The sequence below is a fragment of the Sceloporus occidentalis genome, unplaced genomic scaffold, assembly GCF_023333645.1.
Source record: "Sceloporus occidentalis isolate IW3139 unplaced genomic scaffold, rSceOcc1.0.p SCAF_2, whole genome shotgun sequence".
NCBI classification, from domain to species: domain Eukaryota; kingdom Metazoa; phylum Chordata; class Lepidosauria; order Squamata; family Phrynosomatidae; genus Sceloporus; species Sceloporus occidentalis.
In genome coordinates this window covers 1,774,109-1,790,522 of record NW_028316982.1, presented here as the reverse complement: position 1 = coordinate 1,790,522, position 16,414 = coordinate 1,774,109, and the positions used below count along the sequence as shown (strand labels likewise).

The 16,414-nt window shown below is 41.5% G+C and overlaps 1 protein-coding gene across 2 annotated transcripts in view; it reads left to right on the top strand.

Annotated features, from left to right (window-relative positions):
- Positions 1 to 16,191, top strand: part of LOC149317855 (translation initiation factor eIF2B subunit epsilon-like) — a 34,181-nt gene extending 17,990 nt beyond the window's left edge. For both annotated transcript variants that reach the window (XM_089508565.1, XM_089508564.1), the window contains exons 8-16: positions 1,156 to 1,301; positions 1,686 to 1,824; positions 2,838 to 2,939; positions 3,906 to 4,013; positions 4,220 to 4,310; positions 5,538 to 5,661; positions 10,190 to 10,315; positions 12,245 to 12,355; positions 14,388 to 16,191. In XM_089508565.1, the coding sequence (XP_089364691.1) occupies positions 1,156 to 1,301; positions 1,686 to 1,824; positions 2,838 to 2,939; positions 3,906 to 4,013; positions 4,220 to 4,310; positions 5,538 to 5,661; positions 10,190 to 10,315; positions 12,245 to 12,355; positions 14,388 to 14,453 (1,013 nt within the window). In that variant the 3' untranslated portion in view covers positions 14,454 to 16,191. The remainder of the gene's footprint in view (positions 1 to 1,155; positions 1,302 to 1,685; positions 1,825 to 2,837; positions 2,940 to 3,905; positions 4,014 to 4,219; positions 4,311 to 5,537; positions 5,662 to 10,189; positions 10,316 to 12,244; positions 12,356 to 14,387) is intronic.
- The last annotated feature ends 223 nt before the right edge of the window (positions 16,192 to 16,414 follow it).

Here is a 16,414-nt window from a genome sequence, read left to right as displayed (position 1 = left end):
GCATGCGTTGGTAATCTTCTGTCTTAATTTCTGTAATGGATTTTACACGGGGCTACCCTTGTGCTTGGTCCGTAAACTTCAATTAGTATAGAATATGGCAGCCACATTGGTCTCAGGGACAACTAGACAAGACCATATAACACTGATCTTGAGATTACTTCACTGGCTGCCCATTAGTTTCCAGCCCAGTTGGTTATCACCTTTAAAGCCCTAAATGGCTTGGGTTCAACCTACTTTCGGGACCGTCTCCTTCTGTATAATCCTCCACTCAGGTCCTCTGGAAGGAATTTGTTGCAACCTATGAAAACTAGATTGTCTGCAACCGCCCAGAGGACCTTTTTTGGTAACCGCTTCCAGATTATGGAATGGCCTGCTGAATGAGATCTGTCATAGAACCACCTTAAATCATTTTATTGAATCATTTCCTATATTGCTATGTATTTTATATGTATTATCCTACTAGAAAGGCCCCTTCCCCACCACCACTTCCCTTTGTGTCGTGTCTTTTTAGATTGTAAGCCTGAGGGCAGGGAACCGTCCAATTAAAAAGATTGTATGTACAGTGCTGTGTAAATTTACATCACTTTATAAATAAAGGTTAATAATAAATAATAATTAAACAGCTTTAAAAAAACTGTTAAGATGGATCTCTTCTGGAAGGCCATTCCTGAATAGATACCCGACCACTAAAAAGAAAACCTAACTGTTGGACCTTAATTTTTTGTTGCCGTCACTGTTGTTTGCTGTCTACTATTTTAAGTTATGTTTTATACTGTAAATCATTTAACTGTATTTTAAGGGGGGAATTGGGGGCTATAGACTGTATATTTTAATGTTATAATCCACTCCAATTGCGTTGCAAAGAGGGGCAGGATAAAAATAAAATTTATTATTATTATTGGAAGGTGAAATAGAACTTGTTTTTTCCTATGTATGGATGAGAAAGGACAGTGAATAAAAGGGGTGGAAATGCAGGAGGCAAGATAATGGAGAGGCAAAATAATGGAAGGTTAAAATGGTTAGCCATTGTGCTCGCAGAATTTTGTAGTGAATATCCACAGGGTTCAATTACATTCATTTTGGAATATAATAATAATCTATATGTGAAATAAGATGACCATTATATTCCATGTGCTTTTGGTGATAATTTGGCAGGTGATGAGGTTGTTCTGGACCGGGCGTTCCTGTGGAATGGTGTCTGCGTGGGAGACGGTGCAAAAATCCAGCAGTCAATTGTTTGTGATGAAGCTGTGGTAAAGAAAGGGGTCACTCTGAACCCTCGCTGTGTCCTCAGTTTCCAGGTGAGTTTGAGGAGTTGCTCCTCTTACTTTGGTGTAGTCTTTTCATGGCCCTTCCATGGGCAAGATGTTGGGCTTTCCCCCCATGAGACACCTCAGTTCAGATCAAACATCTACTGTTGACTGATGGCTAAAGTCCAGGGGCTAACCATTAACCCATGTGCATCAGTAAAGCAAGGGTCTTCCTGCACAGCAAAAGGGTGATGGCTAGAAGGAGAGTTGCTGGCAACCTTGACTACTTAGCAGCCTTTCGTTCATTAGTTAGGTTATTCACCTCCACGCGTGCCCTATTATTCTCAGACCAGAGTTTGCAGGTGTGTTTAATCTTCCAGATGAGCCAAAGTACTAGATATTGGTGATGTAATGGCAGCATTGCTTAATTTCTAGGTGGTGGTGGGCCCTGATATAACCCTTCCAGAAGGCACTGTTATCTCCCTCCATCCTACAGATGAGGAGGAAGAGGACGATGACCAGTTCAGCGATGATTCCGGTGTGAACAAAGCGGAGACCAAGGTGAAGTTAAAAGGTACATGGACTTTTCTTTCTCAGATTACTGCAAAGGAAGAGCGTTCCTTTAATTTTTATTCCTTAACCTTCTGCTTTGCTTTTTATACAGTCCAGTTTCTGAAATCTGCTGTAGGTGGAAAAGTAGGAAATGCAGTTTTTCTTGTAATTAGGCGACTAGTTAGAAAGAAGATGGAAGATGAATAAAATGATTGATTGATTGATTGATTGATTGATTGATTGACTGGGAGATAAGAAGACAGAAGGCTCCAGATTTGTTCTGTACCGTGTGATGCAGTAAATAGTGTATAGACTGATCCTGGATCCATATCTATTTGAATCCCCTCATTACTGAGAAGTCTAGGTTGCAATGTCTGTGGGGCTTTTTTAAAACCTTTTGTGCCCAACTAATTCTTAAAAAGCTTTGCATAAACATAAATAGCTTTTTTAAAAAGTCAATTTGAAAGGAGAATCCACATTGAAAACACTAGGTTTTATCTTACAGAGAACTGAAATAAAAAATTAACATAGTCAAGGTTAAAGTCAACATAGGCAACATTAACAAAGCTCCAAAACACATTGCAGAAATAATCCAATTTGAGACTGTTTTAACTGCCTTGGCTCAATGCTAGGGAATTCTGGGAACTGCTGTTTTGTGAGACATTTAGCCTTCTATGTCAGAGAGCTCTAGTGCCACAATAAAGTACAATTCCCAGGATTCCCTAGCACTGAGGCAGGGCAGATAAAGCGGTCTCAAACTGGATTATTTCTGTAGTGTGTTTTGGACCATAGTCAACATTAACATTAACAAAGTCAACATTAACGTAGTCAAGATTAAAAATGTGAAGTGTGGTCAGAATTTATAGTCTCACAATTTCAGTATTGAGTAGGCATTTCCTTGGTCTACTGACCATTCTGAGTCTGGATTACTTCTTGTCTGCACTTCATGATGGTTGGCTCTCTTAGGCCTGCTTGTTTTAAGCTGTGATGTTTCAAAGGGGTTGAAACCAAGCTAACATTGCTTCTTTTTCCTAGGTTACAACCTTGCAGAAGTCGGATCAGAAGGCAGAGGTTACCTTTGGAAAGCTGAGAGTAAGAATGATGTGGACCAAGAGGAACAAACACAGAATCTTTGGGGTAAGGAGCCCATTCAAATGAGGTCAAGCCAGTTGACATGCTACTGACAGCAATGCCTGAGTTGGGCAAGGATGTTAATAAGTGGCTTTGCCCACCATTAGCTTGACAGTTGCTTTGGACTGAATGGAGTTGTGCTAGATCACAGATAAGGTAGTGGCGTTTCTCAGCCATGCACATTGTAGACTTGTCCTTAAGTTAAGGCTATTTCACTATGGCACAGAATGGGTTCTGATACACTAAGAAAGATATGGGCAGTGCCTTGTGTAGGAGGTTGGATTGGTACCTCTTCCATAAGGATCCTCCATAATCAAAAATAACTTCCCTTCCTGCTGCCTTGAATCCCATTTTGAGAGAAAGGTCGGATATAAATTCAATGAATAAACACTTGTTATGGCATCCAAAATAGTTAAGAGTATGCTATTAGACATCCTTCCTTAAATAAGGGTATATTAAATAGTCATTCTCACTCCATAGGCACACAAGCCTACGGCTGAATGGGAAAATAGAGTATTGCAGAGGTCTCTTCCTATTTGCTGGGGTTAGGGATGAAGGACCCTGGTGAATGTGGAAAAACAACAAATTAAAAAATGCTATTCTTTTTAACGAAGAGAACACTTCTAGGAATCTCCAGGTCCTCCAGTGCAACTCTATGACCAACATCTGTCAGAGGTTGACTATAGAATCATGCTAGAGGACCTACAAATGCTTAGGAAGTGCTTTCTCTAGGAACTTCTGTTGCACAACTCTGTGGTCAACTTCTGGCACTGTTGCGCTAGAGGACCTAGCGATTCCTAGAGATAACATATTAATCAAAATCGCAAAAGTCAAAGCCGCAAGTGTGGAGGGCCAACTCTGTTTCCTAGATTGTGGCCTAGAGATGCTGATAATGGTGTGTGGACAAAGCTGAGTTTGGTAACGTCTGTGTTATTATTATCCCCCTCCCCCCATCCCCAAAATCTACCTTAGGCCCCATTTTAAGTGCAGAAGAAGAAAGTGAGTCAGAAAGCGACGCGAGTCTGGGATCTGAGCAGCCAGACAGTCGGACAGCTTCCCCCCAGTTGGATGACGTCAAAGGTAATCACCTTTTGCCTTCCAGATATGAAGGTAGAGCTTGTTGCGCTGCAGTTTGGAGTAACAAATCTGTGGAATGAAAAATCCCAGTTTAACAGTAGAAATTTCATACTGGTAAAATGAAGCCTGCTGCGGTTTCTGGCTTTTAGTGTGTGTTCTGTCCCTTCTCTGTATTTGAGCTAATAGATCTGCTTTTACTTTGGCTGCAGTTTTCCAGAATGAGGTGCTGGGAACTCTACAAAGGGGTGAAGAAGAAAACATCTCATGTGACAACCTGGTTTTGGAAATTAACTCTCTTAAGTAAGATAACATTGCTCCAATAATCTGAATTTAGCAGCAATTCTCTTATATGCAGCAATCATGATCAGTGCAAGTCTTTTTGTAAAACTATAATGAGCCATAAAGTCATCACTAAGGCGGGTTACAAACCGCCGGGTTGCAGCGCTCTCCCTCTGCCGCCGCTTGCAGCGTTGGGGAGCTGCAGCCTTTAAACGGTGCGGCTCCCGGACGCTGCAGAGAAGGAGCGCGGAAATCGCGCTCCTTCTCAGGCCCGGAAGAGGCGCCGCAAGTGCCAAAGGGCGCACTCGCGGCGTCACTTCCGGGGCGCACCCGTATGAACGCGGCACCGCTGTTTTGTACGGACAAAAATAAATAAATAACTAGCTTGTGTGGGCCTTTTGTAAAATCTGGATTTTGCCCACCCCAGCTCCCTAATTTAAAAAGTCAGTGAATGAGGAGTGTGATATTCATTGGTAATGAAAAATTACCCAGTGCTACATTGTCTTTATGGCACTTCATGTGCACAGAAACAAAGGCTGTGGAAATTGTAAACACTGGAGCCTTGAAATGACAATGCTTGTGTCTTTTCAGACATGTCTCCTATCTGACAAAGTTGCCTTTTATTTAAAGGAAAGAGCTGAAATTCTTAGAATAATTACTGGTTTTCCAATTCCGTGGTGCTCTTGTGTGCAGAAGTTCACATAGTGGACCACCTGTCACTCCACGGTTGTTCAGCTTTTACATGAAGACTTTGGTTTAGCTCAGCCTTTCTCAGTCATTTTACTTTGGAGGAACTCTGTAACTTAATGTCTCAGGGAACCCTGTAAGAAAACATTATTGTATCTACAGCTTAATATCTCTGAATTGACTACCACACAAATTTAAGAAGTTTGTTATTAAATGAAAAAGGTAATGTTTATGTTATTATTTTGAAATTGGCGCTTTAAAGAGATTTTCCCCTTCTGTAATTGTATTTGGTTCTTCTTATTAAAGGATATTGTTTAATTTAAAAAAAAAGATAGCTGCTAAAATAGGGAAAATAAGAGCTCAATTTAAAATTAGTATACTACCTAGAGTAGACTACTGAAACCCATGGGATTTAAGTTAGACATAACTAATGTTCCATTTTTTTCAATGTGCCTACTCTGGGCAGCACTAATGTTGGATTTAGCTCAAACTGTTTTCCACGGGACAAAAAGACTTAAAGATATTATCTAATACTTTGATATGTTTTCCTTCCCTTTATAGATATGCCTATAATATTGGCTTGAAAGAAGTGATGGAGGTGCTCAGCAAAGTGGTTCTGGAATTCCCACTGCAGCAAATAAATGCAGAACAAGATCCCAAGCACTATTGCATGCTGATAGTTCCTGTGAGTTTTCTTCCTGCCTTGATTCAGTGTCTCTCTTTCGATCTTTCAAAGAGATGTGGAAAATGTGTTGCCCTCTAGACCCTTTGCAACTGCACTTCCCACTGTCGCTGACCATTGGCTGTGGTGATTATGGCTGATGGGAGCTACAGTCCAACATCTGGAGCCCTGTGTATTCCTTACTTCAGCAGTTCATCTGTTCAAAGACAGGCAGCATTTGCAGTTCCAAAGAGAAAGGCCTGAGATACAGGTCTGATCACCAGGGCACAGTTTTCAGAGTTGGCTTTTTGGATTGCAAAAGCATTCTTATTGTATTTGCAATATTTTAAAGTTACTTTTCAGGGCTCTACCATTGCAAAGCAGATTATGAACAAAACCGCTATCTGAAACAAGACATAGCCACAGTAGCAAGCATTTAATATACTTAGTACACTTTGTGAAGCAACTTTGAATACACAAGCCAGTTACAAATTCACTTCAGGGCAGCACTGAACACAGAAGTTTTAGCTGCTTGCTTAAATGCATGCAGAGAAGCGGCTAGGCACACATCTTTAGGAAGGAGATTGTACAGCGCGGAGGCAGTTGTATTTACCCTTTTCCCACAAGTCATCAGCTTATATCCAGCTTGTCATAAGAGAGAAATTCTTTGATGTGTGAAGCCAAAATGTCCAGATGTGCTGTTTTAAAGGTTCTTGTGGTGATGGGTGGGTATTGAAGAGCCATTTTTACGCATCCCAAAACAAAATGTGATATGACTTTCCTAGGAAGCAGTTGGATTTTGCATAGTTGCTGCAACATGCTAGTCCTCAATTTTTTGCTTTCCTTTTTTATTGCTTTGCAGGTTGTATTGTATGTGCACGTTTGTAGATCAGTATTGTAGAACAGAACATGTTGTATTATAGAGCAGAACATATGTGCTGTTTAGAACATACACTGCTCTTTAGGAGCTGATGGCTCCCAAGAGCAAAAGGAAGATGATGGCAGTGAAGAGCACTATGATGGAAGCAAGAAAGGGAAAAATGAGGTGCTTTGTACACTGAATTTTTGCCTCTGTGGGTCTGTTTGGCCCATGGGACACTTACTAAGGAAACTGGACTCTGTAGTTTCCCTCCTTTACCCAGTCCACAATCTGTCTTATATTTCTCTACCTTGTTTCTCTCCATTCTGTCTTTACAATAACCATTTGTAGTTGTTGATGCTGAAGGACAGACCCGGGGCTACCAGCTAAGCTTAAGTGTAAACTCGAGGTTTCAAGACTCTTGTCTGTCACTCTGACCACTGCATACTGTAGCACTGAGTAGAAATGGGGGGAAGCAGAGTCAGCCTCTTGAATCCATGGCTGAATATGTATACTATAAGCGGTGTTATTAGTGCCTTTTTCCCCTCTGGAATCTTGGTATTTGCAGTTTAGTGAGGGGTATTTAGAATTCTCTGCCAGAGAGCTCTAGTGCAGTGGTTCCCAAACTCTGGTGCTCCTGATGTTTTTGACTTCAGCTCCCAGAATTCCTAACTACAGGGCACCTATGTCATACACAGGCACATTATACGCTGCTTTTAGTGTATGCTGAAAGCAGCGCCATAAGAAGTGGCACCAGGCGCTGGAAGGAGTAATGGTGTGTGCGCCTGTGGCGTGTGTGTGCTGCCGCGCCACCGCAAGCATGAGCCTCATTACTTCTAATGGGGCTCAAGCATATTCGGAATTTCTTTTACGTGGGGGAGGGGTCTGGAACGGATCCCCTGCGTAAAAGAAGGGACCACTGTACTGGCCAAATTAGCTAGGGCTTCTGAGAGCTGAAGTCCAAGGCAGCTGCAGGACCAGAGTTTGGGAATCACTGTTTTCGTGCCTCACCAAATTCACAAACCCCAGGATTAATAACAATAACAATAATAATAATAATAATAAATATTTGTATCCCGCCTCCCCAATAGATCGAGGCAGGTTACAACAGTAAACATGTACAATAATAAAAACAATAATAAAATACATACATACAAAATCAACATTATAAAATTATATTAAATCACTAAAACATCATAATTTGCACAAGACATCTTGGGGTAATCCATGCCAGTGGGAGTAAGATGATCAGTCAGGGAAGGCATGTCAGAAGAGATCCGTCTTGACGGCTTTTTTAAAGACATCAAGATTGGCGATATGTTGGATCCATTGGATGCAGCCTATGGCAGTTAAAGTGGAGTCACAGCGCTATCATTGGTTAGTGTACACGCGTGCAGCTCTCTTGAATGGGATATTCTTGCTTAAGGATATTTGGAGCACACAGTATTTTGAGTCTTGTGCTCCTCACATTTCGGTGAACTCCTGCCTTCTGGCACTGTCTGCTGAGGCCTCAGAACCAAGGAACAGGATTTCCTCTGCAGCCTATCTTGTTCTATACTGTTGTACAGGCATCTCCCCTGGCATCACTTCAAGGGTCTTCTGTGATGCTGTTTTCTATTTCACTGAGCTTGAAGTCTGTCTTTTCTGTGCACAGGCTCCAGAGCAGACATAGGGGGGCTTTTCTTTGCCAAGGGCCACATTCTCTGAGCGGTAATCTGCCAGGACCTTCTTATTGGTCATGAGTAAGGAGAGAACTCAAATTCCCACTCATACATTGAAACACACTGGGTAACTTTGGACTAGTCACATTCTCTTAGCCTCAGAGGAAGGCAATGGCAACCCCTCTGAACAAGTCTTGCTAAGAAAACCCAGCAATATAGTCACCTTAGGGCCACCATAACTCAGAAATGTCTTGAAGGCACAAAGCAACTGCTACTACTACAACAATACAGACCTCCTCTGGATAATTTTTTGTTGTTAACTGCCTTCAAGTTAACTTGGACCTGGGATAACCCTGTGAATGAGAGACCTCCAGGTCCCCGTATCCTCAACTACTCAGCTCCTGCAGGTTCATGGCGGTGGCTTTTTTGGTTGAGTCTATCCATGTAGAATATAGTCTTTCTCTTTTTCTATTGCCCTCCACTTTATAGTCTTTTCTAGTGAGTCCTTTTTTCTCATGATATGCCCAAAATATGACAACCTCAGTTTGGTCGTCTTTGCTACTGGGGATAGTTTGGGCCTGATTTGCTCTAGGACCATTCATTGGACTTTTTAGTGGTCCATGGTATCTGTAGAACTCTTCTCAAGCATCACATCTCAGATGAGTTGATTTTGTTTTCCCCTCACCTTTCTCCACTGTCCAGCTTTCACAACCATATATAGAAATGGAATAAATAACCTGTGTGATAGGTTTTACCTTAGGGTCAGCAACATCTAGCTTTCATAACTTTCATGTAAATGTCCTGAAAGAAACTTGCTGATCACTCTTGGAAATGGCTCCCCGTCTCTGCTCACTTAATGCTCATTATATTTTGCAAATAGGTTGTGTGGCATAGTGAGCCATGCTTACTTCTCAGTACAGGCCCCTATAGAGTAGTCTCTTCAAGCAGGGCTTCCAGGCACTTCTTCCACTTTCCTTTTCATTGAGGTCCAATTTCAGTGCTGTCCTGCTCAGGCTCCCCCATCATTCTTTTAATATTTAATAGTGTTGCATTGTTTGTTGACATAACATTCCCTGTATCTGGCAGGTTTTATTTCATACCTTGTATATTCCTTGGACAGTGCTTGCAAAAAGTGAGAGATTAGTTGTTGTGGTTTTAAATAACCCTTTTTGGTAATGTCTAAAACAAGGGGTGCTGCCTAGAAATGCTGTTCAAGTCCTGCCATGTAAAAGATGTTGCCAGAAGGAGGTCACTCATCATCTCTGAGAGTTCAGTGGGTCCTAGCCACATGGACTGCCAAAAATGCAAATAAATAAATTTCTAAAAAGGTTTCTAAAAAGAATCCAGAAACAGGAGATGGCCAAAACCAGCTTCTAGCTTTGAAGGGGGGGGGGGAAAGGGGGGGGATACTTTTAATGTTAAACAATGCAGAGGGCCCTGGAACCTATTTCAAAAGGCAATTTGGTACTGGAAGCTTCCTTTAGATAGCAGCCTTCAAGGGAATTCAATGTGGAGATATGTACAATTTTGAACTGTATGGTTTTTACTCTTATTATCGATTGTGCATGTTGCTGTGGTGCTGATAAAGGATTGCTTTGCCAAAGCCATTTCAGTTTTTTGACTCAATGCAGTTTTTGCAAGAAGAAGCTGGATTTTGCATTAAAGTTTTCCTGTAATTTTGACCACATCATCATCAGGAGTTTCAGCCAGCACATCTGGATCAAATTCTTCAGGAGTAAGACAGCTTCAGCCTAAATATGCTAAAGGCACCAGATCCCTTTTTGTTCTGGGAAGCTAAGCATGGTCAGCCCAGGTTAGTGCTTGGAAGGGAGAGTGCCAGCAGATACCTTTTGCTTTAGGCTATATTTGAGGAAAGGCCTGGCAAAATCGCCTTGGAATAGTTCCTGCCTAAGGAAACCCTATGAAAGTTCATGAGGTCACCATAAGTTGACAGGCTACAGGAAAGCAGATAGACACGCATGGGACTAATTAGCTGGCTTTTTGTTTCTTTCCCTACTCCCTGTCTTAACAGTTGCTGAAGAACTGGGCTCCAGTCTTCAAGAATTACATAAAGCGGGCATCGGACCACTTGGATGCTTTGCATGCCGTTGAAGAATTCTTCCTGGAACATGAGAGCCTGCGCGTGTCCATGGCTGAAGTAAGTTTCCACGGCAGTTGGAGGAACCTGTGTGTCTCTTTCTCCAGCGTGGAAGTTAGGATTGAATTATGGCTTGATTTCTGAAGCAGTGCTTAGCTGTGTCCCTGATCAGGAAAGGCAGTGCCTTGGGCCTGTCAGCAGGAGCTGATTAAGAAGCTGTTTGCCCACATTAGAAGAACGGGCTTTGTTTCGGCAGCCAAGGCTCTGAATCAGTGCAGCAGTTGGCCTACGAAGGCTGGTGTCTGCTGTTTATAGGAAAGGAACATTGCTAAACAGGCAAAGGTGCAAATTGTTGATTTTCAGGAACAAGGCACCAATTGTAAAATCAGTTCACATAGCTGTTTCTTTTTTTGTCAAATTTTATTGTATTACAATTCAGGGATTATATAAAATGTCAACATTTAAAAACAGCAACCATCATCTTAACAGTTACTAATAACGAAATAGCAAATCAATCACAACACGGATATGATAATGTAGAAGAAGGGCATCGAGGAAACTTAAAAAGGTTCATAGTGTTCTATGAACCTTTCTATGAAGTTCTAACGTTAATCAGGTCCTGGCCCAGTTGAATCCTTATGTAGAATGTCTTTCCAGAAAGCTTGATGGTGTGGTAGATCTGATCAAGGAATCATGTGAGAAGTAGTAGACCTGGGGGAAAATTCACCCTTTGTTTTGTTATCTTGGAGGTGATGTCTGCTATATAAGACCAGAACATATTTATTTGGGGGCATTCTAACCACATATACATATAGGTCCTCTTACTGCTGCCCCCTCTCCAACACTTGGCTGAAGTGGTTTTTGTGATCCTAGCTAATTGCACAGGGGTAAGATACCGTCTGTGTGTAATTTTAAAAATGTTTTCCTTTATGAGGCCTGATTTGGATTGGTAGGGGGTTGAACTCCATATTTTCAACCAGTCTGATTCAGGAATTTCCTTTTTCATTTCCATCTCCCTGTCATTAATACTTCTACCATAGACCTCCTCAGTCATCCATCTGTATATTGTCACTGATGGACCTTTGACACAAAACAGTTTACAAACAAACAAAATATACCTGGAGTCCTGAGCTACACAGACCATGACAGTTGACACACAGCCATCATGATAAGAACCTTGAGTTTGCGAGAAGAGGATATGAAGTGAAAAAGATCAGTTTTTAAAATAAGTCTGCTCATGGTTGCATTTCATTGGATGCTATGTTTTGTACACTTGTGTGATCTTGTCTAAATTTCTGAACTTATATTGTTGGTTGTGGGAGTTGGGGCTGGAGGTCAGTAGTAGAGGATTTGGGGCCCTTCCACACTACAGTGTTAGACTACTATGATTCTGCTCTAACTTCCTTGGCAACATTCTATTTAATACTCAAGGTTGTCATTTGCTGAAGCATTTGAGCTATTGGAATCTAATTGATTTTATCCAAATCTGCACATGGATTATGGTTTTAAATTGTTTTAGCTGATTTTAATTTTTAGTGTTTTAGTTTGTCCAGCTCCTCAATGTGCTTTTAAGTCTGCTTGAATTGTTGCCTCATGTTGTCTATTGCTGGTTAAAATGATTTAGGATAGGAGCTAAGTAAATAAATAAGTGCCGTGCCCCTCCATCAGCGCAAGGGTGATGACAGGCCTCTGCTATCAGTTGTTCCCTGTTCTTCACACTATCCTTTGATGGTTGTTTGTATTTTAGCATCCTAGCAATATTTTGTGGTTTATGAGATGTTGGAATAGGTTTATGTGAGTCTTTTCTTCTGTACCTAGCCCTTTGGCCTTCATTTTCTTGCCTTTGCTTTACACGCAGGTCTCTTTCCCACCATCCAGTCAGCTAGCCAACATGCAGAACTTAAATTGCTTGTAGTATTCTTACCATGAATAGCACCTGATCCAGAATAAACTACATACTGCATAGCTGTTACTGTCTGGTTCTTACAGGTGCTCATGGCTTTCTACCAGCTGGAAATTTTAGCAGAAGAAATGATTCTCACCTGGTTTTCTCAACGGGACACATCAGATAAAGGAAGACAGCTTCGTAAAAACCAGCGGGTGAGTGCAAGACTAAACTCCTGTTGTTGTTCCTTTGTCTAACCCAGGAGTAGGCTAAACATCTGACATGCGTACCCCAAACATAGCAAGGGCTCTTAGTGCCACTGATGTCAGTGGCCCTGGGCAAGACAGACCAGGCTTGCTGCTTTGGGTGCATTAGACTAGTTAGTGGGGAACAGCACTGTGATTTTAAAGCACTGGAGCTTCATTATAGTGGAGGGAAGTTTCCACTTTCAGGAATGTGCTGAATATGGGGTGTAGGGTTTCCATTTTCAGTGAAGGCTTTTATTTCAAAATTCATTTTGTGGCAAAAGGCACTTCAGCATAGTCATGGTCTCTTGTGTACTCTGACCATTTTTTGGTACATGCTTTTGTGCGAAGAAGCCATTTTTGATATTTATAAATGGCTATTGAAACTAGAGACAGGAGATGGACCCATAAAAGACTATATGATAAAGCAGGACCAACATTTTGGGCATAATGTGCAAATGGATGTATGGGAGAAAATGTGGTCCAAAGATACAAAAATTAGTTTGTGCAGTAATGTAAAAGAAAGCCTGTATAAGTTGAAGTATAGATGGTATCTAGCACCAAATAAGTTGTGTGCTGAACCCATTTTTGATACTTGGATTTTTAATGTTTTATTATATGTTTGTTTATTTATTTATTAACACTAACAGTCTAATTTACAGTCAAAACTGGGTTATATTCAAGTTAATACATTCTGAATGTAAAGACACAAAATTAAAAAAAAAGACAAAGGGAAAGAAACGGGAAGGGAAAAAGAGAGAAAGAGAAAGGACAACACAATAGAGCTCTGCTTCCTCAATCCTAACTGTAATGAAAAGATAAATAAAAAGAAGCATGGTATTCTGCCATTACAGATCCAATTAATTAAGCCTACCAGAATGACTAATAACCACCAGTTATTACATTGTTGGATTTCTTATTGCTCAAAAAGCCCACAAATGGTTTCTCATCTTTCAAAAAATCTTTGTTGGGTGTAGCCTTTAAAACCCATGTTAGTTTGGCAGTTTGGGCAAACTCAGAAGCCTTGACTGCTGAACACACCTGTCTATAGCCTGCAATCCATCCTTCCATCTCATTCTGTAGATGCAGACTCTGCCAGGTAGGTCACTCATCGAACAATGAAATACTGATACAAACAAAAATCCATCAGTAATACCTTTTATTGGCCAACCGAAATGTACAATATATTTGATGCAAGCTTTCAAAGGTCCAGGGGCTTCTTCATCAGGCAAGATGTTACAAACCAAACAGGAGAAAAATTGGAGATGTTAGTAAGATGCCTGCATTTTGTTGTTTCTGTCCTTAGTTAAGATGGTATGAGGCAGGCAGGCTCCTCCTCCTTCTGGCCATGCGGCAATAGGGAGATTATCAAAGTCCAGGAAATTTAAAGTCCATTTGCATCTCACCAGGGACCCCTCTTTTGCAATCCAATATGTCTCCCTTCCTGTGAGGTCACAGGCCTCTTTGTAGGCAGAGAACAATGGATTCCTCAAGATGTCTCCATATTTTTGCATCAGGAACATTTTGGTGATGGAGAGGTAAAACATGTGGATTCAGTCCAAATTTAAGAAGAAGAAAAAATGGTTTGACCTTGGTTGGAGGTCCCAGTCCACAGACTACTCTTCATGGTTCCCCTGTTGCAGCTCCAATGCGGTATCTCACAATACAGAAAACATACTGGGGTAGCTGTGTTGGCCATTTAACAAAGGCAAACCAAAATCCATCAGTGATCCCTTTATTGGCCATAATAAATAATAATACTGATGGATTTATCTTTGCCTTTGTTAATGGCCAACACAACTACCCCTGCATTTTTAATGAAATACTGAGTCACATATAGGGACATACGTTCATCAATTTCTATGTGTCTTTCCATCCCCATTTTCCAATTATTCAACTGGTTGTTTATTATATAGAAGTCTGAAACTACTGATACTCTTGTTGGTAGATAACATCACTGATTTTTTCCCCATTTCTTAATCTGTGATACTTTTTCCTTTAGCTTCAGAAGTTTATTCAGTGGCTGGAGGAGGCAGAAGAGGAGTCATCCGAGGGAGAGCAAAACTGACATGGAAGCCCCCATCAGAGAGAGATGCTCCTGCTCCTCGCTTCCAAGAGGAAGAAGGGCCTCAGCGTCAGGCTTTGCCTGGTGAGATGGTGGAGCAAGAGCAAGACCCTGGTGCATGGCGTGGATGTGTGGGACCTGCAAATCCAAGTTGACTGACAATCCTATTGTTATTTATTTGTGTACTTAGCATCTATCCCAGAAAAGGCACCTCATGCAGGTTGCACTTGGACAACTGGTAGGAAAAGCCAGAGACCTGTGTAATGTCTTAAGATCTTTCTGAGAGTCTGTGAATGCATGTGTGTAATCATGTGCACATACATGCGCACACGCACACACATGAATGTGGGTGTATAAGAGGATTGGAGAGATAGAGAGAGTGTGGGAGAATGTGGAAATGAGCGATCCACTGAGGCAACAGGCTCACTGTTGATGTAGTTGTAATGTGCAAATGCATTCAAATTTCAAGTCAGCCTTGGGTTGGAGCCACTTCTGAATTACGTAAAAGAGGTCCTGTGAAACTAAATTTACCCCCCAAACCCTTGACTTTCCTGGAGTGCCGCATGTATAGGTAACATCTGCTTGTGTGATTCAGGGGTCAGCTGGAAATGCAGGACACACAGAGGTCAGTGACCCAAGCTCAGGACTCATATGAGAAGGTGCTTTTATTGAAGGCAGAGTTGTTAATTGAGATAAAGCAATTCAGCCACAAGGGAAGGGAGAAAAAAACACGTTTCCTTAAGGGGAAAGGTTTGTGTCTGCAGGGAAGTTAGCTTCTGTTTTGGCTTGGATGCCTGCTTTGGTGCTGGAGCCTTTGCCAAAATTACAAAACCTTTTCTGTTTCACTTCTGTGTGTACAAAATGGGGAAAGGATTCACCTACCTCACAAGACGTTCGCATGTGAAAAATCTATTGTGAGTAAATGTTGTGCTCCTGACAGTGGAGCCTTTTGTCCATGTCCGTCCTCCTTGCTTACCAGTTTGACTCTCTGGATCTGGAAGGGCAGGTCCATTTGCCCCTCGCTGCTGGAGGCGGAACAGATACTCTTGGTACCTTTCAGGAAGGGGCTGGATACTGTCCACTGCAACTGCTGACAAGTATGTCTATCACTTTATAACCTCTTTTCAAGTTCTTTAGTGACCACACAGACACAATGTGGATGCAAGATAAGTTAGTCATACACCCCCAAAAAAGGGCCCAAGGATTTTAGAGGTTTTCCAAAAATGCTTTACAAAAGTTGACCACAGAGCTTCTCTAAGTGGGTTTGGCATAAAAGGGCATAGTTACATGTTCTTTCTCTCTTGTTCCTCCATGCGCCATTTTCATTCCTGACAAAAGTGCTCAAACAACCATTTTATGTGGATTATGGTTTAGCATCCAGCTGAACCTAGTGAGAACTGGGAATGGGGTGAAATACAGTAGGTTAAATTGTTGGAGTTGATCTGTTCATTTTGTCACTTCCTTCTGGGAAACAATCACAGCATAACTTGAGAAAGGAGAACGCTGTCTTTGCCAGTCTTTTGGGTTGCTGTAGGTGTCGGAGAGCGCTGTCGTGCCACGTGGAATCCACAAAGTGTCTGGGAAAACATTGTCAGGTGAGCAAAGCTTAAACACTGGCCAGTCAGGCTGGGCCTTTCTTGTCACAACATCCTCTTGTAAGTCTTGGGAAAGAAGTACTTTTTTCCCCTTGTGCCTGCTAATATTTAAATTGGGAGCAATTAAACATCTCTGGTTCAAAGAATGGGCTCTCTATTCTGTCATGTTTGAGCACAACACTTGAGTTTGACTGGACCCAAGGATGCGAATCACAGGTTCTCTCAGAGAAGAAGAATCTATTTAAAAAGGCTTTTATGTCTTGTTTTATGGATGCTGCAATTGTTGCCTCTGCAGATGATCCCAAATTGATATGAGTATATATGTCAAACGCTCCATGCATTTTGTTCAGTTTCTTGAAATATTTGTGA